The 27,869-nt window shown below is 36.5% G+C and overlaps 1 protein-coding gene across 4 annotated transcripts in view; it reads right to left on the reverse strand.

Annotated features, from left to right (window-relative positions):
* Positions 1-266: 266 nt before the first annotated feature.
* The window catches only part of Erbin (Erbb2 interacting protein), a 101,801-nt gene continuing 74,198 nt past the window's right edge, over positions 267-27,869 (reverse strand). The window contains exons 16-27 of one of the 4 annotated variants that reach the window (NM_001005868.2): positions 26,985-27,106; positions 26,295-26,468; positions 24,938-25,114; positions 22,635-22,749; positions 20,788-20,971; positions 14,979-16,509; positions 11,669-11,812; positions 9,388-9,504; positions 6,201-6,407; positions 4,795-4,887; positions 4,292-4,366; positions 267-2,287 (exon numbers count right to left, since the gene is read on the reverse strand). In NM_001005868.2, coding sequence (NP_001005868.1) covers positions 2,180-2,287; positions 4,292-4,366; positions 4,795-4,887; positions 6,201-6,407; positions 9,388-9,504; positions 11,669-11,812; positions 14,979-16,509; positions 20,788-20,971; positions 22,635-22,749; positions 24,938-25,114; positions 26,295-26,468; positions 26,985-27,106 — 3,047 coding nt within the window. In that variant the 3' untranslated portion in view covers positions 267-2,179. The remainder of the gene's footprint in view (positions 2,288-4,291; positions 4,367-4,794; positions 4,888-6,200; positions 6,408-9,387; positions 9,505-11,668; positions 11,813-14,978; positions 16,510-20,787; positions 20,972-22,634; positions 22,750-24,937; positions 25,115-26,294; positions 26,469-26,984; positions 27,107-27,869) is intronic. The other 3 variants (NM_001289473.1, NM_001289475.1, NM_001289474.1) reach the window with 3 other exon arrangements.

The following is a 27,869-nucleotide window of genomic DNA, read 5'->3' on the forward strand; positions in this document are numbered from 1 at the left end:
GGCCAGAATTCTAGCACACATCTGCTGCACGCGTGGTTATCTCAATGGACCATGCAGAGGGGATCACCAAAGCCGACTCTGTGAAGCCTAATTCCTTCTATAAAATTATAATCAGCGATGCAAGTTAAGATCACTGAGAATTGTGCAGTTATATGTGTCTTAATTATTCCTAATTAAAGTGACTGTGAAAATGTGGGGCCAGTAAAGGGAGAATGTGACTACCTTGCAGCACCAACATGAAGTAAGAATAAAGGCAACACCAAGACTCGCATTAAAGAAGCTGTTTGTCATTCTTTGTTTAAGAGATTACAACACATACAAGTGAATTTTATCAAAATACAGCACATCTCTTCTACTATATTCATAAAAATCAATTCCTATGTAAATAGTACTGAAAATCAACTAAAAATGAGTTAAAATTTACAAAGAGTTGTTAAAGGGTTTCAATCAAAATTATTAAAACTATACAGTACAATACCCAATTGATAACAGCTTGAAAGAAGTGCAATATTTAAATTCAAATATTTTTAAAAGTGCTGACTATTTTGACTAGAAATGGAAATGAGTCCAACTCATTGTGTAAAAATAATGTAGGTGGTGCTTTAGCTAGTCCTATAAGAATCTCAACTAATCAAAGTTGAAGAAAAGAGCATAAAACATTAAAAATACCCAAATTATGCTTCTTGGAAATTAAAAAAAATGAATTAAAGAACTGAGTATTGCTTTAATAAGTTTTCAGACTAGCCTCAACTAAAAACAGTTGCTGGTCTCCTATGGCACTTTTCTCAGTCCAAATAGCCATGCATTACTTCTTACCACTGCATGTTACCCAAATTTCATTATACAGAATGAAAGCAAATAAAATTAATGGTTTGGATAAACAAAATTAATAAACTTCTATCATCAATACTTGTTACAGTAACAAGGAACAAAGGCAATTGGTGGTAAAGCGCTATCACACCGGTCCATTTAGAAACCCTTTAAAGACTCTGAAGTGTGGAGTTCACATTGAATGTTATCTGTAGAACAGCCCTTTATCTGAACACTTTACACTCTGGCAGGCCTCGGGGACCCCCTGGGCTCTGCACTCTCTGCAGCACTTCCCCATCGCTGTGCCAGTCTCACAGACTTGCTTTGGTTTCCTAGCTCCATGCACACTCACATTTCCTCTCACTTTACCAAGGCAACACCAGGCCAACAAAACCAAGAGGCTTTCTAAAACCTTCTGACATTTTGTATTATGGGCGACACACAAAACTTAAAACTGGCTTTTTAGTTTCATTTGCTTCTTAAAACAAAAATTATAAATTAGATTATGATGGAGCGCTAATTATAAAAATTAGGTTGCAAGTACCACCATTTATCAAAGAAAAAAGTATCGGGACTTCATAGTATGAGAAATGCGTGGACATGCATCTACATTAGAGTTAAAAACTTCAGTAACTAAAAATATTAAAAATTGAATCACCAGTAGCAAATGTATAGTCAACAGCTATGACAAGACTTGATCTTGTAGAGCTCATAAAATGCAATTATTGTCTTTTAAAAAGACGTTACATACGTTATTGCATTATTCTATTAATAAAAATACATTATCAGATAACTTTTTTTTTCACCATTTGCCTCAGATTTTTATAGGAAATAATGCTTTAATCTGGCCTTGAAAAGTGAACCCACCAGCATCAACTTCATCTACCCACTCCTCAGTATGCACATAGCAAAGCCAACACTTCAAATCTCTTACCCACAAGGAAAAACAGGAATACCAGTTGGATAAAAGTAAGGACACAAAAGCTATGAGATAGACAGCTCTGCCATCTGTCTCGGGGCTACATCAAGGCTAACTATTGCCTTGCATACAGTCAGTCATGTGTATGAAATCCAAAAATAAACCTACAATCTATACAAAAACAACTTAATTTTGTTTTTGTAGCCTTGATTTGCTAAGTTAAAAAACCTAACAACAAATTTTATCTGATTTGAATCCAACAGTCTTTTTCATCTTCTGTACAGTGGTTCTTCCCTCTAACCACAAGGTCCATTATTTCAGTAATGTACAAGTTTCAAACCAACAGTTTGAGTTCTTCTTTATATATAAAAATAAGCAAAATAGTCATTTCCCTTGCAAGTGTCTTCCATAAATCTTGCTATCTTCCCCCATTGTTTTTGTCTATAGTGCTTATGAAGAAACTTCTCGTACAATGATGAGATCTACTGCATTATGGAAAGTTTTTAACAAGGACACCGCTTGCCCATGTTCAATGTTGATAAAACTGTAGCCATTAGCCTAGAAGAAAGAGGAAAAAAACTTTTAAGAAAAATTTTAGAAATGTATTTGTAATTCTAGATGTCATTTTCTGATAGTTCATAAACCTGTCAGAAAAAAAGAACTATTCTAGCAATTTAAAAGAACACATTGGCTGATGAAGTGGCTCAGAGTAAGGCCACTTAATTGCACGTAGAAAGCCTTGAGTTTCATTCTGGGGACCACCATCAAAGAAGGAGAAAACGGACTCCTTCAAGTTGTTCTCTGACCTCTACACTCATGAAGTGCAGCACATATCTTTACACATACATATGCAAAAAAAAAAAAAACAAAACAAAACCACAAATAGACTAATGGTCTCTACAGTGTATACATATGGAAATACAATCTCTGAAGAACCCAGGAGCTTGTATTTTATATATGTATGGGGATTCTGCCTTCAAATGTGTCAGGCTTACCAAACTGTGAGGGTAACTAAAGGCAATGTCTAGATTTCTGGTACCCAAGGAGGCCAGAAGAGGGTATCAGATGCCCTGACACTGATGGCTGTTTCTGGGAACCCACCCTGCATCCTCTGGAAGAACAGCCAGGACTCTTAGCCAATGAGCCTCCTACTCAGCCCCTTAGGTAATCCTAGTACAGTGATCAGATGTTGGGAAGTACTTGTCTAAGACAGGATCAGACAAGGTGCTGTGTGTGTGTGTTAAGGTACACCCAGCCTTACCAAACTGCGAGGGTACCTGAAGGCAATGTCTGTGAGGAGCGGGTGTGGCAGCAGTCCCAAGATGGTGCCCGGGACTGCAGCCAAGTCTTATGACTTCCACCTGACTTCCTCATACACCTGAAAATAAGCTGCATCCATCGTGAGAACTGCACAGGTGCACCACGATCCAAGATCGGACCATATGACAAGTGATGATTCTGGCCAATGGACTGCTGTTACGTGGACTGGGCTGATGGGGCGTGGTTGAGAGAATATATAAGGGATTGCGATTGGGGGCAGGGTGGTTGTTGTTTTTTCCTGGAGAGATTGATTTCTGGAGAGAGATTCATGCATGATGTTGAAAGGTTCCTGAATAAACTGCTTTGAGAAGAACATAGTGTTGTCGCTCTTTTCTGCTGGTCAGCTAGCTGTTATTTATTGAGCTCTTATTCTACAACCACAGAATTCCATCAGAATAATCGCTCCTCTCTCCCCACCATGTGTGTGTGTGTTAGAAAATAATTGTGGATACTACAGATGAGTATGGCAAACAAAACACAATCACTTTTTTTTCCCCTCCCAAGACAGGGTTTCTCTGTGTAGTCCTGGCTGTCCTGGAACTCACTTTGTAGACCAGGCTGGCCTTGAACTCAGAAATCCGCCTGCCTCTGCCTCCCAAGTGCTGGGATTAAAGGAGTGCACCACCACTGCCTGGCTACAGTCACCTTGTTACATGGTTCTTGTGAGTTTTTGGAGTTAGAAAATTATTTAAAAATTAAAAATTAAAAAATTATGGTAACATGAATTTGCATGTCATTGTTTGAATCACTTCAATTTTATTCTATGTACTGCTGATACAGGCACTAAGTTAACATTTAAGAAGGGTTGAGCAGAATTCATTCTGAAATCTCTACTTTCAGTTATTAAACTCTAATGTTTCCATCATTTTTGGTTTGAAGGTTACTTCCTGTTGCTATCGGAACTAACAAAGGTAGAGTGGGAGGGAGGAAGTAGCTTTAGCTCATGTAAAACAAGTGACTGAAGGAACAAAGGAAAAAAGTGCAAATGAAAAAAAGTTTCTTAAATTTTGAAATTTTACTCTTTGATGTACTGATTAACTCACCACCAAGCAGATCCTCTAAATCAGTAAACATTAACATTTCTAAACTTAAAATGACATATCAAACATATAATCATGATTTTCAATGTATAAGGTAGGACTATTTAAAAATAAAAAGTATATAAACACTAGTAAGTATTGTAAAATAAAATTATTGAAAAATAAAATGAAAAAATAATAAAAAGGTGGTTGACTTAATTACCTGAATAATTTTATCTCCTGGCTGTAGTAATTTTGATGCTGGTCCTTCAGGTTGTACCCTTGTTACAAATATACCCTTTAATGAACAATAACAAAAAATAATTATTTATTGCCAAAATACAAACTGAAATCATGAATCAATAACAAGGAAAACCTTTTCTTCAACACATGCTAATATGTGAATATCGTGGAAACTGTCTCCTTGACTTTTCAGAGTAACTCTCTGACAGGTCAAAATAATTTCTGCTTCTGACTATCAATGTAGCAGTATCACTTCTATGGCTTTTTGGAGAGCGATAACAAAACTAGAAATAACTTGGTAATATCATCAATATTCACATTTTTGGTTAAATTCTTTGCTTCAGACAACATGGAATCATCAAATTTCAAAAACCAAAGGAAATAAAAAGAATGAGAGCCATATAGATTTACATTTTCACATAACTATGGGATTAATAAATGACACCTTATGAATGTTCAAAGACATATTAAAAAGCAACTTACATCATCATCAGGTCTGAAAGGGTTTCCTCTGCCGCCGACACCTCCTGATATGCTAAATCCAAGTTCTGGATCCTTTTCTACTCTTACTCGAATCTGATTTAATATGAACATAAAGGAAATATTACTATATTTATCTATTTGTATCCTGGTGAATTAAATTCAAGCAGAATATTCAAGGATTCATGAAAAATAAACATTTGGGCAGATGAGGTGACATGACAACACAGAACAGCACTAATGTTAATGAGTTAGTGAGTTAAAGGCACAGTGGGATTACAAAGTGTAGCTCCTAACTTTACGACTTATATGAGCTTAATCAATCAACTAATGTTGGCCCTATTTTAACTTTTAGCCAGCATGAATTTCAATGGCATGGTGCATACCTACAGAACACACAGACATATTCCCTCCCATCAGTTTTCACTTACAGACCATCTAAATTCTATACCGTCACTGCCATATGTCATAATAAGGTACTTATGACGTTCAGAGCTGGATTGAAGAAATCAACTCCTCATTCCCTCTGTTTGTATGCTTCAGGGGAGTTAGGATTTCAAAGTCAGATCAACTGACAGAAGTTTTTATAAACGACTGTAAAATGAGAATCCAGAATCATGTTCTTGAGATAGGGTCTCACAATGCAGTCCTGGATGACCTAGAATCTGCTGTGTAGACCAGGTTGGCTTAAACTCACAGAGATCCTCCTGCCTCTGGCCCTTTAGTGCTGGCTTATATTTTGACACAGGGTCTCACTAAACAGCCTAAGCTAGTCTGTACTGTCTGATGATCCACTCTGGCCTTGATATACTACTCTCTAGCTTCAGCCTTCAGGGTGCTGTACACTGTGGGTGACAGAAGCTAACTTTCTGTTATAGGATGCTCCTGTTTACAAAGACTCAGTCAAAACAAAATGTGACCAGTATCGAAGGGTTCAATGCTATCATCATCACCATCATCTCATAAATAAACCACTAAGGCATATGAAATTATGACCTATACATCTTCAAGACCAAACCTTCAACCCAGTCTCGAGACTATAGCTGAATTTCCGACTATTAAGAGCCAAGACTCTGGTGTAGAATGGAAACTAAATGGTCTACTATTTACAGTCTTAGAAGAAAATCTACGGGAGCAACATCAATCTATTTTGTACAAGGAATAGCCTTAGAATAAAAAACAAAACAAAACAAAAACAAAAACCACACCCCAACACTAAATCTTATTTTACATGATTGTACAGCCAAGTTAAAAACTACAAAGTTTAATACTTTAGAAAACTAAACTTTATAAATAAAACAAAATGGTAAAAACTACTGTTAAAATTCTATATGGAGTTATTGCTATTCACCTATAAGGATATATGAAAAGTTTAATTTCATACTTCAAACAGTCTTGATGAGTCTTACCTCTTGCTTTGCCAGTTCATGGCCTTGTCTAGGAGAACAATGGGGATGTGTATATGGAGGCTGGTGGGCCACTTTCAGCATCAAATAATCAATTAGTTGTTCTCTAGAGGGATGCCTTGCCACAGATGCCTGAGGGGGGTGATGGGTTTGACTATAATGTGCCTGAGGCCTGAGAGGCTGGCCCATTTGTCCATTACTCAAAGGCATCTAAGAAAAACATGAATTATCTTAATATTCTCCTTAGATTAATACAAAAGCACTAGCGTTTTAACATTCTACATCATTCAATACTCACTAGAGTCTTTTAAACCATTAAACCACTTTATTCTTGCAAACCATTATATTTTTAAAAACTATTTTTCCAAAAGAAAAATTATTACTGTCTTTTGAATGTTTAATGATTGAATCTAACAACAAACTTTTAAATGAAGGCCTCATCTATATTTTAAATGCTTTTCTGTTAGATATAAATCTATTGTTACTTTGACCAAATGTTAAAATAGGAAACAAGTATATTGAAAAAACCTTAACTATTGATACACATAAAACAAGTTTTTTTTTTTTAACAAATTTTTATATACTAAAAAAAACCCTTTAAACTTGTTAGCCTATAACACACATGCACAAAAGGTGTATTTTGTTTGTCTTTCGAGATAAGGTTTCTCTCCCTGTCTGTCCTGGAACTCACTCAGTAGACCAGGCTGGCCTCCAACCCAGAGAGCCACCTGCCTCTGCCTCCTTAATGCTGGGATTAAGCATCACTGCTCACCTAAAAAGGTAGATTTTTTTTTTTTTTTTTTATGTTTTTCCTCTGGAAAAAAAATTCAGGAGTGCAGCTTTTTCTTAATTTGAATATATCTGCTACCTTTATTTCTTCCTTTTCAGAAGTAACAAGTCAATTCAGCTATCTACACAGGAATTAAGTGATTTATTGTTTATGTATGCGTGCCAGGTATCAGGAATTTTCAAGCTCTCTAAATGTTACCTTTGTGAAATATTAAAAACCCAAGGCTTCAGTACTGATGTTTCACTTTATTTTCCACAAGAGGATAAAAACCCACCACCAGACTGAAACCACCTTTTATACCACCCATGTGTTAAGAAACTGACCCTGGATTTAGACTTAGGATTAGATTTGTAGCAAATAGCTTATTCTATTCTATGAAGAATGTAGCTAAAAATTAAGCCTACATTATAAATGTTCATATGTAAAAAGACTTTTACACAGAAGAGAAAATAAATGCTTCAATTATTTAATCACTTAGAATTTCCTTGCTGGCTAACAGGAAAGTTTTTTGGAGAAGAAAGTAACAGAAAACAAATTTCCTTAAAATGATCCAGAATTAGAAGTTTGAACTGTATGTTGTGAAATTTATCTTGCTAAAAATACAAAAAAGTTTGTTGTTTAGTAAGAAGACATTATAAAAGGACTACTTTTTGTCACTGTCACACTAAAATTTTAGTTAATTCTCAAGTCTAGTACAATACATGAGTAGTTTATAACAGTGGACAAAAATGAAAATATTCTGTGTAAAATCTTATGTTGGGTTAAGTACTAGTTATGCTTATATGTCTGGAAAAAGATCTACTATAGTTATTCGTTACTGGATAACTGTAGATTTAAAGCTACAAATCTATGAAAAGGTGCTCTACCTGGCTGTGCTACTGTTTTATTATTTACAGAAAAATCTACAGGGCCCCTACTTTTTTCTGTTTATATCATTTATTCCATATGCAGATTTCATTATCTTCCTTTGACAAAAACCAAGATAAGGCCTTCTTCATGCCAGGCAAATACTCTGTACCAGTTACAACTCCACACCCTAGACAACTGAACAGATCTTTTTGTTGCTGATGTTGTTGTTTTTTTTTTTTTTTGTTTTGTTTTGTTTTGTGTTTTTGTTTTTCAAGACAGGGTTTCTCTGTGTAGCCCTGGCTGTCCTGGAACTCACTCTGTAGACCAGGCTGGCCTCAAACTCAGAAATCTGCCAGCCTCTGCCTCCCAAGTGCTGCCAAAGGTGTGCGCCACCACAGCCTGGCGTTGCTGCTGCTGGTAAATAAGACTTCTTTATGTGTGTATATTTGAATATGTGTAGGTGCACGCATGGCCGTGGCGTATGTAAGTCACGAGTCTGCTCTCTCTTTCCACCATGTAGGTTCTGGACACTGAACTCATTCTGTCAGACTTGAGGACAGCTGCCCCATCCACTAAGTTGTCTTTCTTGCTTGCTCCCTGACTTTAAACCCATGCTGGCCTCAAACTCTTGATCTTCCACCAGTCTTGGGTTTCAAGTGCTAAGGCACATGTGCTTTTACTACACTAAGCCTATCCTAGTCTTAGAAGCTGCTGACACCTGGCTATTTGGTTTTGTCTAATCAACATTAAATATAAGAAATGTATTAGGCTATCTTTAGCCAATGTCTCATGAAATTAAAAAAAGTTAAGAACTAAGTTATAAAGATGCATGTTGAAAAGAAAGAGGAACTGAATGATAACTCTGAATTAAAAGGAAAAGGGATAAAATAAATATGCATGTATTAGCTTATATATGGTATGGCTAAATGGCTACCTTCAAGAGCAAATTAAGAGTTTTAGATAATAAACATGACTCATAGTTGTATCTCATTACACTAGAGGTATATAACTGGTTTAAACAAGAAAGAATGGCTGAGAGAGAATGAAAATTACCTCTGACATTGTTAAAAGAATTTATCTGTAAGTTTTTATCTACAAATACTAAAAACCACAATAATCACCTGCTCTACTATATAAAAAATGTGTCTCAAGACGGTTTCTAATCATACCTAAAGATTTTCAAATGTTTTTAGTTAACAATAAAAGATCCTAGAATGCAGAATTTAAGATAAAGTCATCTTCTAGCTTCCCAAGTAGGTTTATTATCAAGAACACTAAAAATTTCTTGATCAAATAAATACTAAAATAAGCAGGTGGAACTACAGAAACCAATGTAACTATAAAATGATTCTCTAGTGTGAAATATCACAAAAAAAAAAGCAAACTGGGAAACAGCAGAGTCAAATTCCATCTTGTATTTATGAATCATTTAAAATTCTACATAATGAATGCAAGAAAGCCTCATAAAATATTTTTAGTCGAAGCACATGAGATTTTACATCCCAACAGTGCAAAGCACAGCAAGCTCGTTTCTCTGGCGTGAGCACCTACTTTCATCAGGCTGTCTGGAAGACCTCTGTGACTAAGTGCACCTGATGGGTGGTTCTGCTCTTCTGACATGAATCTATCATCTTGGCAACACTCTCCTGGACTGGATGTCTGCGGATGCTTCAAATGAGGAAGGAAAAAAGTAAACAAATAATATACTTTAAGATGTGAAACAAAACAATGATGACACATGAGAGGAGGAGAGAGGTACTGCTGGACTGCAGAATGAGAAAGACTCAGACCAGATGCTGTAGTCATCACTGCCTGCTACACCTTTAACTTTCTTCAAAGGTACACAGCAAGACATTTGTTCCTGTAATGTGAAAAATTATACCATAATATATACCATATTTTGTCCTTTTTATTTATACTCCTAAGTTAATATCTCTAATCAATAAACATAGTCAGTGGTTAAATTGTCTCAAATTTTAAGCACTAAGGAAAGTGTCTTTGATTAAAAGAAAACGAACCGCTTTTGTTTTGACCTCATGGTTCTACACAGAACCCTCAATTCCAATGAGGTGCAATCCCAGTAAGCTAACTGTATAAAACTTGGTGTGTTGTAATTCTGCCACATTAACATTAGCTCAATATTTTAAATGCACTGTTTTATAGATATGCTTTAAAAATTAATTCATGGGGGCTGGAGAGATGGCTCAGTAATTAAGAGCACACTGACCTTGCAGAGATCCTGAGTTCAATTCCCAGCAACCATATGGTGGCTCACAACTATCTATAATGGGATCCAATATCCTCTTCTGGTATGTCTTAAGATAGCAACAGTGTACTTATATAGATAAATAAATAAATAAATAAATATTTCCTTAAAAAATTAATTTATATCTTCACATGCTAAATATTTACTCATTATAGCTTAACTTAATGATAACCTTAAAGGAAAAAAAAAGGCTCAATGTTAATCTCTTTGAATATTTATTACTATAAATATGTGAATAAAATATTAATATTTACATTAAGCTAGTGCTAAGCATACCTAATTTAGAAAATAAAACACACTATGTTTTACTTTTTTAAACTTTCAAAATAGCATATTCCTAGCAGCAAAGAAATGTCAATTTTATATTGAAAAATAACTCAAAATACACTCCATTGTAATATACCATGGAACATGTACAATTTTAAGGATTTGGAATGTAATCTTAAAAAAAAAAAAAAAAGAAACAGACCTATATCATATCCAGTCAGTTGCTAGTTCAATACTTGGTGAAGCACTTTTTGTGTGTGATTTGATCTAATTTTGTCTACTACCAGTATTTCATTTTTCTTCTCTTTCTGTAACATATTTCTAGAATACATAATGATCAACAGAGCTCAAAGCTTGAAACTTAAACTCCTGCCTAAATAGACAGCTATGCTTATGTACTCTTGAAAAACAGCATGCAGATCATAAGTGAAAAGCTAAACTTCAAGCCATATAGGCTTTAAATTTATTTAAAAATAAAAGGCAAAATGTTAACATAAAACAAATTTGGAAAGAACAATTGTTCTAGGTGACTATGAATGCCATTCATGATCTGCTGAAATCTGAGGCTGACTGAGTCTTTTCTTCTCCTTTTAACCTAAGATGCTCCAATGATTGCTGTTGCTAAATAGCAAAGAGACCAAGTAATGGGTAATGGCAGGACACAGACCAATATCAGCTCAGAGCAGCCACAACAAACTGAATCTGGGACACAGTTCCTGCTCTGGGACATAGCAGAACACAGCCAGGGATGAAGGCAGAGGGGGACTAACAAAAAAGTAAAGAACCTAGATCAAAAGAGTCCAGGTGAAAGTTACCCACAAGAAAGAATAAAATAAGTTGTAGAGAATAAAGAGCTTTCAGAGCCTAAGAGAGGATTTATTTAGGGCTGTGCTACCTCTCTATGTCCTTAACTGAGCCAAGACAGACTTGTATTTACACTAGAGTAATAAATCTTTCACCACTAAGGACCATGATGAAATGTGTTCAACTAAGTATTTGGATTTTTTCCTTTACACTGTTACTTTTATAACTTCCCCAGTCTCGTATTTAATCATATTCTGTGAAATATAATTAAACCCTGGTGCATATAGTGCTTATTACTAGACTTATAAATCTAGCTGGCTAGATCATTAACATATGACCAAAGAAACAGGGACAGAAGTTGTAGAACTAAGTCATAAAGAACTCAGAAAATACAAAGATTTCTAAGTCACAGAAAATTTTCCCTTAGAAATGTTAAAAGGCGATCTGAATTCTCTTGTCCATGTGCTAAAGTACTGGCCTACTGCAGGTACTCACTCGAAAAATGTGCCCACCAGAACCTCTTCCGTCTGCAACACTCAGGGCAAGGCTGCCCTGGCTGCCATGCAGATCCCTAGAGCTGCCATAGTGAGAACTGCTTACAGCAGTAAGATTGGAATTAAAGGACCTTGACAGCATACTCTGAATAAAGAGAGGGTAGATTTACAGAGATTAGTACAGCATGCAAAATCCACAAGACAGGTTATATACACAGATTTATTTACAAGTAACCCCACCCACAGCCCGAACAAATATCATCATGCAACACTGGACTTCAGAGCCCGAGAGAAATTGGTACATACGGCTACATAACAACGAGCATATACATGAAGAACACGTATAATCACAACCATTCAGATGTTCAAGAATAAAGGAAGTGTAAATATATAGTTGCTTTTATTTATTAAATACTGTCATTTCTTTTATGCCTAATACATGTCAGAAATAGAAACTGGACACATACCCAGATATGTATTTATACATATGTATATACAGTAGTATATAAGCAACTTTTTATTATTAGATTAATTTACCAGCAATTAGTAATTCTGAGTCAAGTTTCTGAAGGCTCTATTTCATTCTACAGAAATTCTCTTGTTGAATAATGTCAACATTTAAGCATACATGCTTCAGCCAATTATTTTCCACATTTAAAAAAATATTTTAAATTTTAAGATGCAACTTTAAAAAAGATTTTCAATTTTTTGTTTGTACATGTGCACATATGTATGTATAGCTATGTATGCAGGTGTCCACAGAGACCAGGAGGAAGAGTCAGATGCCCTGAAGCTGGAGATGTGGGCTTGATGGCTAAACTAGGTAAACCACATTTAAGGAATGGACTGTTACTACAATTGGGAATCATACTTCTTTAGATTTGAAGTTGATAATATCAAGAACAGATAAGGAATCGTAAAAGGAAAAAACCCTATAAAATTGTTACTCCTTATTTTGTGGATTTTAAGGTATTGATTTTAACATGTTAACTTGATTGAACGCTAAGCATAATGTCCTAGGATTGCTGTTCAATGCTGCTGACGTTATCTACTAGCACAAAGACAGGGCTCAGTACATACTTTAGTGTTAGCAAGGTTCTAGAGCAGGGGTTCTCAACCTCCTAATGCTGACATCCTTTAATGTGTTCCTCATGTTGTGGTGATCCCTGTTAAGTTTTTCTCTGACCACTGTACATGTACACACACACACACACACACACACACACACACCCCACTAAATGTAGTTTATAAACATTTAAAGACTAGCAGTTGGGTGTGGAAACAGGGGTTGGTTCTAGGTCAACTATAGAATGGAGGTGAAGAGGAAAAACAAAAACACAAAATCTGAAGAATACAGTCTAGAAAGAACACAGAAGACCTACAGTAACAGCAATGCTATTTTGGTATTTGCTAGAAATATTTCCTAACCAGTGAGCTGGCCTAATACTCCAGCATACTAATTAGTCATTTAGTACTCTATGAGGCAGGGGTATGGCAAATGTTAACACAGCAAGGACAGCTCCACTTAAAATAAGCATTATGTATCTTAGGAAAGAGAGCTATCTTGTCAGCTATGGATTTGTGTCCAGTGTTCCCGTTTCTGTTCTCACCAGTTTTCTATTTCATTAATTCACTGAATTAGTTTTTGAATTTCAAGACACAACTACAAAACTACTGTCATATTTTCTAGGAAAACTGTGTATCAAATTTCTAAATTTATATTTTATGCAATAGGAAACAGAAAAGCTAAAAAGCTCACTCAATAATGAGCTAGGTGTTACTTGCTTCCTATTTCCTGAAGTCCAGACACACTCATGTCAAACACAACAGTGAGAGAACAGCTACTTACACTATAAACTACACCAAATAAAACCTTCCTCTACATAAGAAACCACTCCTTTATATCTGCTAATAGTGGAATTCCTAACAGCCACTTACACAAACCCCTTATTTACAGTGACTGTAAGAATATTCAGACAGAAACAAATTCTAAGGATGTCGACTCTACTTCAAAAGTCTCTTGAGTTCATCCTGTATCTCAATAAACTGATAAATACTTCATTCATTCTTACTCATGTCTCTGAAACAGCCCCTTTGACAATACCTTTTTCCTTCTAAAATCCATTTCTACATGTGCAATACATGTTTATTGTAAATTAGAACCATGCTCCTACTCTCAGCTTAAGAAAATTTAAAATTCCCAACAAAATGAACATAGCCTCAACAGTGTGCTATAGGGTTACAGCAAAGAGAAAAGATGAAGTAGCTACAGCTCACAGAAATTAGCTGAAATGTAACAATGTCAGTTACTGGATAGAAGGTAGTAATCACATTTTATGCATTTTTTTTCTCAAAAATATTTAAGGAATTTAAAAATAATAGATTAGATATGTTCAGCTGCATTTAAAATTTATCATATAATTAATAAGTAAAGAAATTATAATTTAAAAATAAAATCCATATATATATGTGTGTGTGTGTGTGCTGAGTCTTAATAAAAAAGTATTTGGGAGGGGGTGGGCAGGGAAACAAGGTCTCACTGTGTAGCACAGGCTGGCTTCAAACTGGTGGTGTTCCTGCAGCCTCCCACATGCTGCAGTTACAGGTGTCATGGTGCCATGCCTGGCTGAAAGAGTGTTTTTTATACATTTGGGCCATGTAGCAATGTAGTAAGATGAACTTTACAGGATTTTGTTTGTTAATTCCTTTCAAAAGACACAATTTACCAATAATGTTATGAAGAACACAAGCATTAGTTATTTTACCAACATGTCCATTTGTAGTACAGCCACAAAACACTCAACTGACTTGTTCAAGTACACCAGAAATGCAATCTAGCAATGTCAAGAGCAATGCCATGCCAGAGTCATCTGTGTCAGTGATGATGTTAGTTCATTTAATACAAACTGGAGGGAAAAAAGTTGTTTTGATGAAATATTTACACTTAGAAATACATTTTCTGTTATTTTAGTAATTATATACTAAACTGCTATTTTCTTACAATATTTACATAATCAATGGTAGTGAGCAGAAAGCAATGAACATAGATGGTATACATACTGTATGTGTGTACTAGCTACAAGAGACATACAAGCATGTCCATCGAAGACTTGAAGAGTTCTAAAGCAGCTTACATACCAGCTCACCTGTCCTGACTTCAGTTAAATATAGAGCTATGTTCCCAACAACAGGGGAAAACAGACTATAAGTAGATAACTCAGAGTGTCTTGTTTTACTAAATAAAAACAAAGGATGAACCATTTCTAAGAAAAATAAATTAAGAAAGAGAATGAAAAACTCAGTTCAATTACCTTTTCTAACTTTTTGGCCTCAATGTGTCGTAGTACTTGTTCCCGCCAGTCATGAGGAACCTTGCTTTTTCCTGGAGGATCTAACAGAGAATGTTCAGACCCGACCCTTGTATTTGGTCTTTTTGAAGGACTAGTCCGTGAGTAATTGAAATCACTAACTGACATAGTTCTCTCTGGTATTTCATTAATAGAGGGACGGGCACTCTGAGGCCTGGATGTATTTGGGCCATCGATGCTGTACGCTCGTGCAGAAAGAGGTCTCTGTGATCCTGACATGACTGGAGTTCTTCCCATTGAATGTAACTCTCTGTACGATAAGTAATCTCCTTCAGTACGCCTTGTGGGGTCACCGAGATTTACAGAAGCCGTTGAAGACACGCTACTCTGTCTCTGAATAGTAGTCCGAGTGACTGCTGGCACTAGTCGGTCATTCGGGGAGATAGCCCACATTTCTCCATGCCTGGCTGGGGCAAGTCTCTGTTGTAAGTGGTATCCAGTATTGGCTCTAACATTGTTATGGTTAGAGAAATTCATGTTGGCAGAATGCTTTGCATAACTGTGATTTTCTGCACTCTCAGATCTTGGAAGGCGCTGAGGAGGAAAACTGACAGGATCTATTTGTGGATTCTGTTTAGGGTGCCACAAGGTGTCTTTCACTGTAGCACTGCCACTGTACTGGACATTATATTGTGGGGGACCATACAGGTGAGGTGTAGACTGTGGGCCAGATACTGTGGCAGCTCTTATTATATCTGGCTCTTCAGGGTTGTGATTTGAATCAAACTTGAAAACTGCCTTTGTACCTGACAGTAACTCAGAAGATGAGGAGGCAGCAGTGAACACCTGCAGGGGCTGATCATACAGCAGTGTGGCAGACTTGCTTCTGACTATGTTCTTCCCATCCACAGCAGATGCGATTTTAACTGCTGCACTTGGCGGCTGAGGGCCATCATCACCAAGAATGTCATAGATTTTTAAACCTCCAGTCTCCATGTTAGTTATACTATGAGATTTCACAACAGCTCCAGTTGGACCACTTCTCTGAGGAGATAGATCTTCCGTGCTTTTAGAAATGCCCACGTCAGCAGAAGAACTGGCCTTCTGTGGTTCAACCCTACCAGGAGACGGTGCAGTGTCCTCACAAAGACCATTTACCTTATTTATGGACTCCAAATTCGGAAACTTAGCCCCATTTTCTATGTGCTCAGCCTCATTTTTAGGATGAATACTTAAAAAGCCTGTTCCAAGTACTATATCCTGCATCTTTGATCTTTCCATTACTTCTGGTTGAAAAATATTATTGGTCACAAGTTTATTAATATTCATGTTGATATGGTCTAACTGGCGAGAGTCATCAGATGTGGCTTTTGAATCAATGTCTTTTTCAATCAGAACTAACTGTTCTTCAATATTCAAATCATACTCAGGTAACTTAAAATCCTTTTTATCATTAATTTTGAATTTTTCCTCTGGTGAATTGTTTAAATTAACTCCATTTTGTAAAAGGCTGTTAAAATTTTCATCTTCTTGTCTAAAATAAAAGAGAATTTTATGAGAAAGTAAAAAACAAAACAAAACAAAAAGCAAAAACCAGCAAGTTTTTTTGATCATTAGTAACTATTAGTTATATAGCTAACACAGGTAAAAGAATTGTGGGAGCTCCGGAACAAGACCTTTATTACCATATACAAGTATCAATACAATACCCCATTGATATGTACACATTTTGTGTTAAATATCAGTTAAAGTTAATCAAAAGCTTTTGTCAAGCAGAGATTTTTATTGTTAGAGAAACAAGTAAAACAGCTAAAAGTCATCTATAACACCAAGACTAATTTAACATCAACATAGGCACTACAGTTTGTTACACAACAGGTTACTAGGACTATGCTAAGAACACTATGCATAGAATGATGTGCCTTCTGTGCCTTTTCACAAATGTGCTAAAACTTTAAATGCTTCAAGGTGGGAAAAATATACTGAGAGTCAGACAGTAACTTCAGTAAATAAGTAAATGGCACAAGGAATTTTGAAGCTTTACATTAACTGTACTAATCACAAGCTACTATTCTTAACAAGTGGTTATTACTCACAAATATGTATATAATTAAGTTAAACTAAAACAAAACTGCATAAACACTTAAGTTTATAAAGGGATCAAAAGAGAAACTATGCCCGAACATTACTCTCTGGCACAATCTGGCAAATTTTTATAAATTTATCGTTATAAAACTACAGAAACTATTTTATTTCTATGTGGTGGTACAGAATAAGCATATCTAGATCTTGAAACTATACAAAAGTTATAGTTCATTATTAAAACAACACATAAAAGCTTCTGCTATACTCCTTGCTTAACACCTTGACTTTGTTATACGAAAGAATGATTTGTACCGTATCAGTTTTCAACAATATTAGGAAAGTTTTGTAATTCAACAAATTAAGCATTTTCTTTAACATGTAATTATAAAATCAGCACTGTACCAAGTCTATAGCATAAAATTAAGAGAACGTATAGTATAATATCTGTATTCATACTCAGACAGAAAATTAGTATTCTTTTTATAGTAAGACAAGTAACAGCTTTTACTTAAATAAGTCTGCAACTTAAGATCAATTTTCTCTAGTTAGGGTTTAAAATATCTGTAAAACCAGTATGTGGTTCAGAGGCAGCCTAAACCTTCCCTCAGACTCCTAGTCGACAGACGGCATGCGCAGCATGGCCTTGCTTTGACCTTATTCTGGTGACCAAGTATCTTTGAAGGTTAGTAATAAAACTACTTTAAACTTCTACTAAACCCAGAGTAAAAGGTTAAAGTTTGCATAGTTTTCTCTCAAAAGATTTTTTCCTACAAAATTAAGGCCAGATATATAGCACCAAATAAGAGCATGTGAGTGAACCTTTAATGGCATCTCCCGTGAATGACCCAGCATTTCCAGAGTGGTCTGAATGAGAAATGTCCCACAGAAGCTCATGTATGGAAACGCTTGGTCTCTAGTCAACAATGCTATTTTGGGGAACTTTTAGAGCATGGGGATCTTGCTGGAGAAAGAATATTTCTAGAGGCCAGCTTTGAAAGTTTATAGCTTTGTCTCATTTCCAATTTGTTCGCTACTTTCTAGCTGTAGTTGGAGATGTGATCTTTCAACTGCCTGCAGCCACGACCCTCCCACCATAAAAACTCGCCCTTTGCAACCATAAGCCATAATAAACTTTCCCCAAAAGTCACATTTGGTTACGGTATATTATCACAGCAACAAAAAGAAGGTAAGACAGAAACTGGCACCAGAGAGCGGGGTCATTGCTGACCAAGTTCACTTTTGGAAAACCTTTGAAGGCTATACTGAAAATGTTAAGCAGAGCTTCCAGGCCACTCCAGTAGGAAACTGGAAGACAGCAGCAGTGCGAGTAAAGAGGCTAGGAGAGGTCCTGATCAACAAGTTTCAGAGGGAAGAAAAAAACGGTTTTAGCAACTATTGTGCATGCCATTCGTTGATATGTTGGCAAAGAATTTGGCCGTGACTGTGGCCATGGAAACTCCTATATGGTTTCAGAGAGTCCCTGAGGACAGGCAATGTCTGGCAAAGCTGAGATGCTATGAAAGTAAAGTACGTGAAACCTGAAAAGCAAAGCCTGGGTTGCAGCAGAAAACCTAAACTGTTAGATACCAGAGCCATGAGATAACTGCTAAGAACTGATTACAGAGTGGAACCAGCCCGACTGAGAGATGTATGCACAGGCCTCAAAGCTAAACGGGCAGAGCCACCTCAGCACTGGGCACTGGGCACTGGGCATGGAGCTATAGGATTTGGAGTTTGCTCTGATGGGTTTTGCTCAGTATTTTCTCACTGTGTCCTCATTCTTCCCCTTTGGAATGGTGATGTATATGCCACACGATAATATCCTGGTAATGTATATGCCACACGATAATATGGAATGGTAATGTATATGCCACACCATAATATCCTGGAAGCACACATTTTAAAACATCTTATGGGCTGCGAAGTCAGTTAAGAGACTGTATTGAGATTGAGAAGAGACCTGACTTTTGAATAGTTTAAGACTGTTAAAGATCATGAGTACTTTTAACCCAAAAGCATTTTACATTATGACATGGCCATTAGCCAATGAGGACAGGGAACAGAGCATTACACGAGGAAAGGGCTTGCAAATTTACAGTCTCACCACACTTCCAGTTTGCCTTCCTTGCTTTCTGCACGTGGTTGGGGGTGTGTAGCATGATTTACTTCGTGTGCCTGGCCCTTTAAAGGACCCTATGCCCTTCACTATCAGTTGCCTCTTGGAATTTTGGGAACAGGAAAGGATATAAAAAACCCAGCAGAGGCTAAGAGAGTCAGTCTTTGGATTTAGTAGGTTCCAGGTGACAGAAGAGCAGGGTCAGAGAGTAGGGTTAGAGAAGACGGTTAAGACAGGAGAAGCTGAGCCAAGCTAGAGATGATATTGTTAAGAGACATTTAGGAGAAGAATCCACACAAAGTAGCTGAAAGAAAAAATAAAGCAAAGCTACAGAGGTGTGGTCTCTCAGCTTCCTGCTGCCAGGCCTCCTTTAAGCCAAAAGAGCCCTATTTCTTCCATACGTTGTTTTTGGCCAGGGTGTATTATCACTGCAATGAGAAGTAATTAACATGGTTTCTAAGGATAAAAATAACTATTTTAATCTGAACTTCCTCAAATCAGCTGTTTATATGTTTTGACACCTAGAAATATTTGTATTTTCTTTCATTTCACCTAAAGATTAAGAATTTATTGTATTTTGCTGTTTCTTTCTCAACCAAACAAAAATGGTTTTAAAACAACTTTATAATCACTGTAGACCCTGAGCCAAGCTCTGTCAAAGCTATGGCTCCCTCCCTAGCCTGTGGCTACCTCCACTGTAAAGTACTGCCACAGGAACAGTCAAAATGGCGACATTTGTGAAAACAGTGACACCTCCTCAGCTTGCTGCCAGCAGAGGTACCATCACAGGAGCTGGCCACCTCCTCTCCAGCCTCCCCAAGCAGCTCAACCAAGGCACCTTCGCCAAAGCCAACTGGAGTTTTCCCATCCCAACCCCTTGACTGATTTAGGGAAAGGTGTGGGGGAAAAAAGCCACCAGTCCCTGCCTAGGAGAACCCACCAATCCCTGAGCTTCCCACAAAATGCCACCAGTCCCTGAGCAGGAAGACCCATCCATCCCTGTCCCACAGAACTCCACTAATCCCCAGCTTTCCAAATCAGGGCTTACAATCCTCACTCTGGAAATCTGCCCTGAAAAGCTCCGCCCCCTATATAAGCCCTGCCCTTTGTTCAATTCCTTGCTGTGCACTCCTGGGAACAGAAGCAGCCAATGCTGTCTGGATTCATTCCTCCACCCTGGGCTCCCAGTGAATCTTATGGCATTTACTGCCTGGTGTGACTCATCAGAGGCAGCTTGGGAGCAAAGGAGAAAAGAAGGGAAGAAAAGGAGCAGAGCTGAGGCTGCTGAGCTGAGCATCCCCGGGATGGCCTCCTTGGGAGCTGCAAAGCCTCTGCTCAGGAGACTTCCCCTCAGAGCTTCACGGATCCTGGGCTCCCATGTCACACCTCTGAGCTGTGTGGTTCATGGGCTTCTGAATTCCAGGACATCTTTGCAACTAAGCAGACACTAACAATCACTACTCAATTACTTTAAAAATGGAGTAAAGAAATTTATTGCATAAGCCACTTATATATCTGTGAAACCATTTATGTTTAGCCCTATATTTATTATTTGTATTATTGTTTCTATTTATTGTATAAGTAAATACATTTGTTCAAATGCACACAGACCTGACTTTGGAGTTACTATCCACGGGAGTCTGTTTCACGGGAGAACAGAGTGACGTGTCTTGACTGCTGTCAGTATTAAGAGACACTGAATCAGACATTCGGGACGGAGAAGAACAGTTGCTGTTATTCTGATTACTGTTGTGTGTGACTTCATCGGATAAAGAGTCTGCATCCTTCGCATCATCTGAAAAAAGAAGAAAGTATTGAAGCGCAGTGATAAATTCACTAAGAATTCATGGAAAGCGTTTGCACTGATTGTATGTCTGAGGTGATAAATTAAGTCGGTAAGATAATCAGTGGTATCTCTGAAAATTAAATCCGAAAATATACAAAAATTCAAAAATTTAAAAGTTGTAATCGAATTTTTAATGTAATGTAGGGTACCCAAAATTTGACTTCGCTTTCTGCACAATTTTCAAAGGCTACTAACTCATTTTGGTGAATGAACGTCCTTTTGATTTTAAGAACTCATAATAAAAATATATATTTACAACCTCCTATAGTTCATCTAGTCAAGGAATTATTTCATATGAATGTGTAATATTTTTCAGCCTATCTTGATAATAAAATTGAGCAATGTAATCAATATGTAAACAAAATCAAAATTTCAAGGGTCGGTTCCTTTATTTCAAATGTAAACATTTACTTTTATATGTATGCCTGTGTGTGTATGTGCATTTGACTGAAGGTGCTCAGAAGTCAAAGGTATCATATCCCCTGCAGCTGAAGTTAGAGTGAGCTGCCCAATGTGGGTGCTGGGAACCAAGCGTGGGTCCTCTGTATCTCTCCACCTCAAAGACCTGTTTATAAAGTGGTAATCTCTCCATGTGTGAGGTGGTTGTTTAGAACAACGAAAAGGAAACTGTTCATATCTACTAAAGCACAAGTTTAAAAGGAATTTGAAAATAGTTGTAAAAAAGCTCTTTATAAAGAAGTCAACTCTAGCCAACTCAAGGGTCTAATGTACTCAGACATACCCACATATCGATTAAAGATAGTTTATTGTTTTTAGAAATAGGGCTCAAATGGTTTAGGAACTCCAACCTCAAGGTACTTGAGTCTTAGTTCCTTAATGTGTAAAAAATAATGTTAGACAGCCTTTGAAGTACTTTTTATGGGGCTATTACTACAACCAACTGTTAAACAGCTAAGTAACAACTGCCTAGTACCTAAGCAACTGTTAAATAAAGTACTCAATCGTTTTTAAGTATCCTTATAAACCCAAGCTGGCCAAGAGCCACCTTGGTAGTATCATTAGCTCTATGAAAGCAACCGTCTGGATAAGCATTTGGCAGAGATAGCGCAAGCTGATCAGGCACAAGTCGCAAGAGTTGTGTGATGACATAGGTGACAATTAGCTGGCGAAAGTTGGGGAAAAGCACTTAATATTTATCATTCTGGAATAGATAGGAATAAAATAATGTTTATATAGTATAAATCGTATATATCAGGAACTATGCAATGTATTATATGCAAAATCCTTCATTGGCCTCACTACAATTCAAATTTGTCTATATAAATGGATAAAATTAAGCACACAAGGAAAATGTATCTAGGAAATACTCAATAGAAATGGAATTATAATCTAGAATTATATCCCTTTAATGTACATGCCCTTACAAACAAACTCTGCATGGGAGTGGAGAGGACCTACCAATCTCTTTCTTTAAAAATGGGAAATAAGAACAACATTTTAGAAAGGCAGTTATAAATTTTGCTTTCAGAATGTTTCAAAAATGTGACATCCAATGAAATTTACTTCCACAAAGTTAATACATCTTACTTAGGTGATTTCTAGTCTTAATGCCTCCCCCTCTTAACATCTAACCTTTTTGATTATTACTAACCCTTTTTATTATTACTAAGTGCTACAACTTTGGGCTGATTAATCGAGGATTCAATTAATGGAGGTCGCATCTCTGCCATTTTCATTTCTTCATCAGAAGAAAGTTCTTCAGATTCCTAGTTTAAAGAAAAAAGGGATAAATACGAGAATTAAACTTTGGACTCTTTAAATGAATTAATATATCATAAAAACATCACAGGGAAACGAAGCAACTGCTCAGACCATGTATAAAAGTGCCTGTTAATGGAAATGGTTGACAAAGCTGCATGACTCAACTTTTTCAAGTGCAGCAATAAACCTACAGTAGTACTGTAACCACAGATTAAAACTTCTCATGGATCATTTCTGGCTCTAAGCCTTATCACTGTATCAGTAGTTGTCACGTGCCAGAGTGTGAGGTTACTGGCAAACAAAAATGACCACAGCACAATCCTGTTTTTCAAAAATTCAACTTCTGGAGTCCCTCAACAGAGCCTTTGCCTAAGTGTTGAGTAGTTTCATAACTATATTTGGCTTCTACGATAGACTACTATTAATGTGAACTATAAATATTTTACCTATTTTGAAAACAGAATTGTTATTTTCCATGTTTATTTCCTGTAATACGCCACAGTTGTTGCAGATTACCTACTACTGAGTAGTGTCAGAAAAGAAAATGACTTGTTAGTCATCAACTATTAATAGAAATTTTAATATCATATGTCATGCAGGAAATGAGCTCTCTTGCCAGTTAAATCATTCCTACATACTAAGATGAAACTAAAGCAAATGCTTTACAAAACTTGTTCCTCTGAAAAAGAAACAAACAGTACTAAGGACTTTTATGTGTTTGTAAGTGCCACAGTAAAGATATGGATAGTGGAGAGATCACTCAGCAATTAAGAGCACTTGCTGTCTTGCAGAGGACAAAGGTTTATTTTCCAGCACCCACATGGTAGCTCTATTTCTTGGTGTACAAAAATACTATTTTAATGAAATAGTTTTCAATCTCTATTCATATCATTATAGATTTATTTTTATTTCTTGTGTATGAATGTTTTGCTTGAATGTATGACTGTGTGTGTGTGTGTGTGATAACCATGGAGGTTAAAAGAGGGTGTTGAGCCTCTGGAACTGGAGTTAAGGGAGAACCAGAGCCACCGTGGAGTTCAGCGAGGCACAGTAGCTCACAGCTATACACCTAGCATGCAAGAGGCTAAGACAGGAGGAGTATCACGAGTTACACCAGCTTGGGCTGCATAGTGAGCTCCAGGACTATCTGGGCTATGGAGACTTAGTCTCAGAAAACTGAGAGTTCTGTCTATGTTTAGCAGTCTCACTTATACCTGAGATATAATTCAATAGAATACTATTCAGACACCATAGAAATAAGATGCAGTTCTGAGAATTACCACAGTATGAACTTCAAGAGAATATGCCAAGGGAAGGAAACGATAAAAGACCACTTACTGAGCAGTAATAGACAAATCTATACAGGCAAAGTACTTACTAGTTGCTTAGAGCTGGGGGGGGGGGGCGTGCAAAGCCTTAAAGGGACAAAAAGGATGACATTTCTTTTTCTTTCTGTGGCTATACAAATATTCTGCAAGTAACTGTGGTGATGGTTTTACAACTTTGTAAATTGTTTAAGTCATTAAATTATATGCTTTCAATCAGTACACTTAGAGTTTATCTCTTTTTAAAAAGGCCTCCTGCCTTAAAAAAAAACCAAAAACAAAACCTACAACTTTTAATAGTAGAGATTATATTTAGGTTCTTAGACACTGAACAAGGGTAACATTCAATGATGAATGCTTATGTAAGTTAAATGATTGGGTATACCCATAATAGGTATTTTCTCTTGTCCCACCCCCCCTTTTTCACAGTGCTGAGGACAGAATCCAGGGCCTATGCCAGCTGAGGCACTACTACCACTGATCTACATCTTCAATTTTCATTTTGATGTTACAGAAATAAAACCAAGGACTGAGGATGCAAAAGACAGAACATGAGCCTCTCTTATGTACAACTAACTGAACTTGATTTCCATTACTGCAAAAAATAAAGACATAAAAGCAACTGTGATTATTCACTTTACATGACACATCATTATCTAATTTACTTACTAGTCATTTACTTACAAAGAGTTAAAAAAATTAAATTTCAAGTGATGAGTGATATTTTGGCAGTCTGAAATTTCTCAAGGATACCTCAATATAAATACATGTTAGTATTTTCTGCAGTCATATTATCAGGCTTCTGTTGTTTACAACAATAAAATTCTACATAGAAAACTCTCATGATTATGTCAGAATGAAGTTATACCTCAAAAACATCATCATGGTTAACAATATGCTTCAGGTTTCCAGACAACTTCATACTTGCAGTTACTGGCAAATTTCCACCATTGGTCTCAGCTTCAGGCTCACTCATTTTCTGTACAGAATTCATATACTTTTCTCTTTCATCAAGTTTGCTTTTTGTTGTAGTACTTTCTGAAGTCTACATAAAAGATAAAGAGCTCATTTAAGTTTTATGTCTATTCTTCTATTAAATATTACATAAAATTAAGCAATATATCGACTTCCAGTTCTCAATTAATATTACAGAAACCATGAACATGTAAATTAGACTCAGAGATAGAGAGAGGGACATGATTACATCATTTAGCAAAAGCTGCTTTTCTACGAGAAGACTGGAAGGCTGGTGTCGAGAGCGTCAATTAGTTCGCAATGACAAAGGATAGATCATGAAACATTTCTGCCCACTGTGGAATGTACAGTGATTCTAATGACAGGACAGAACTTTTGTTTGGAGCTAAGTAGCACTAAGAAAAGTTCACTAAAGAAATGCATAGCTTAAGAAATTTGTGAATGCTTCTGAAACATTCCAAGGAAGTATCAAATGTCTATAATATCAATTTATTAAAAGTTGAAATAAAGTAGATCAGTATCATTAAGTGGGAAAGAATATTTGCAGAATAACTCTCTGATAATCATCTCTTATTAGTTCAGTTTTGCTTTTTTTCTTTAAATTTATTTATTATATGTAAGTACACTGTAGTTGTCTTCAGACACACCAGAAGAGGAAGTCAGATGTCATCACGGATGGTTGTGAGCCACCATGTGGTTGCTGGGATTTGAACTCAGGACCTTTGGAAGAGCAGTCAGTGCTCTTAACCGCTAAGCTATCCCCCCCCCGCCCCCCCGCCCATTTTTCTGGCTGTCAGAGTGAGTTCCAACTCACTCTGTAGACTAGGCTGGCCTTGACAGCCTCTGCCTCCTGAGTGCTAGGATTAAAGGCATGTGCCATCACCCAGAAAATATTATAGTTCAAAGCCTTGGAGTCTTTTTGGTTTGGTTTGGTTTTGGTTTTTTGAGACAGGGTTTCTCTGTGTAGTCCTGGCAATTCTGGAACATGCTCTGTAGATCAGGCCTCAAATTCAAAGATCTACCTGCCTCTGCCTCTCAAGGGCTCAGCAGGCAATGATTTTTGTTAGCAGCTATCTTGACATTATCCTGATAAAAGATGAGCAATGGGGAATTCAGAAAGTTCACAATTTAGGCATCTGAAAACAAAACTACAAATTTAGTATATAATTAAGATCATATCAATTATGTCAAAAAAAACATCAGGAAACTGCAAACACTTTAGATCATTAGTTGGAATTGAGTTTTCTAACCTTCACACACTTATCCTTATTTACAACTTGCTGATCTTCATGCTGCTTCAAATCTCTCCCAGACTCTTCATTAGTCTCTTCATCTTTTAATCTATGTACAATGGTTTGAACAGTCTTGACCATATTCTTAAGCTCATCTGGGTATGGTGTTGGATATCTCTTTAAGTTTCCCTCCTAAGAAATAAGAGAAACATGAAATATTAGTATTTCTAACATCAATTTCAGCACTTAACGGATAATCCATCTGAACTGTGAAGACAGATGATGGTTTTTTAAAAAATTCTCTCTCTCTCTCTCTCTCTCTCTCTCACACACACACACACACACACTCACTCACTTCAAATTAGGCTGTTTTCTCTCTCTCTCTCTCTCTCTTTCTTTTTTTCTTTCTTTCAGTGCTAGGGATCAAACTCTGGGCCTTTACATGACAGACAAGAGCTCCATGGTGAGCGCTATCTCTCTCTGAAATATACCTTGTAATGGCAGATTTATATTGATCTCAATTTTTTTGTAGCGAAATAATTTGGATTAGTAAGTGCTTTTAGGGTAAGCAATGGAGCCAAGACTTCTCTGTAACTGCAGGTAGTATAACATAGGTATACAGTATATAACATAGTATACAGTATATAACATAGGTTATACAGTACCAAATTTAGTCAGCACACCTGAAAGAAAAGCTAACAGACTCACCCTGGGTGGTGCCTCTCTTTCATCTTTGTCTTCATCACATTCAAATGCCACTTGAGCCCGCTGTTTTCTCTGTTCTTCCCACAATGCAGGATTAAAACTTTCATTATCTGATATGAACATAACTAGAGGAAAGTAAAAGAAAAGCTACTATATTTTACAATAATCACAGAAAACTATTACGCATCATCTTTATTATATAAATAATTCTAAGGGGAGGTGATAACGCATGCCTTTAATTCCAGCACTCAGAAGGCAGAGGCAGGTTGATCTCTGTGAGTTCGAGGCCAGCCTGGTCTACACAGCAAGCTCCAGGACAGCCAGGGTTACACAGAGAAACTCTGTCTTAGAAAAAAACAAAACCCAGAAACAAACAAATGAAAACAAGTGTATTTTAGCTTTAAGATTTGTTCATCATGACCAGTGTAACTTTTATTTCTTAGAAGCTGATTTGGTTTTATTCTTAGAAAGATTCATGAAGTTGTAAATTTAAACACTGCAAACACATAGGTTTTGAGTAGGACCCTAAAAATTTAGGACAATAAGGCTAGCTTCTAGATCTTCCAATTTTAGAATTCGAGTTATCATTAATTTATTCTATTTTAGAATTCTGTTTAGCATTAATAGCTCAACATGATGGAGGGATAAAAGGGTTCAATGGTATAATGACCTATTTTGTTATAAAATAAAATGAATTACTTTGGTGTCGATTATACATACTATAGATTACACTAAGTACACAAAATACATATTCCACATAAAAATGTAAGGAAACTTTATATTTAATATAAACTCAATCATTCTTTATCCAATCAGATATATGATGTTAAACTCCAAAGCCTTCTACAGGTTTTCTGGAGTGGCTTAAAGTAATTCATTCAACTACTC

The sequence above is a fragment of the Mus musculus genome, chromosome 13 (genome assembly GCF_000001635.26).
Source record: "Mus musculus strain C57BL/6J chromosome 13, GRCm38.p6 C57BL/6J".
Taxonomy (NCBI): Eukaryota; Metazoa; Chordata; class Mammalia; order Rodentia; family Muridae; genus Mus; species Mus musculus.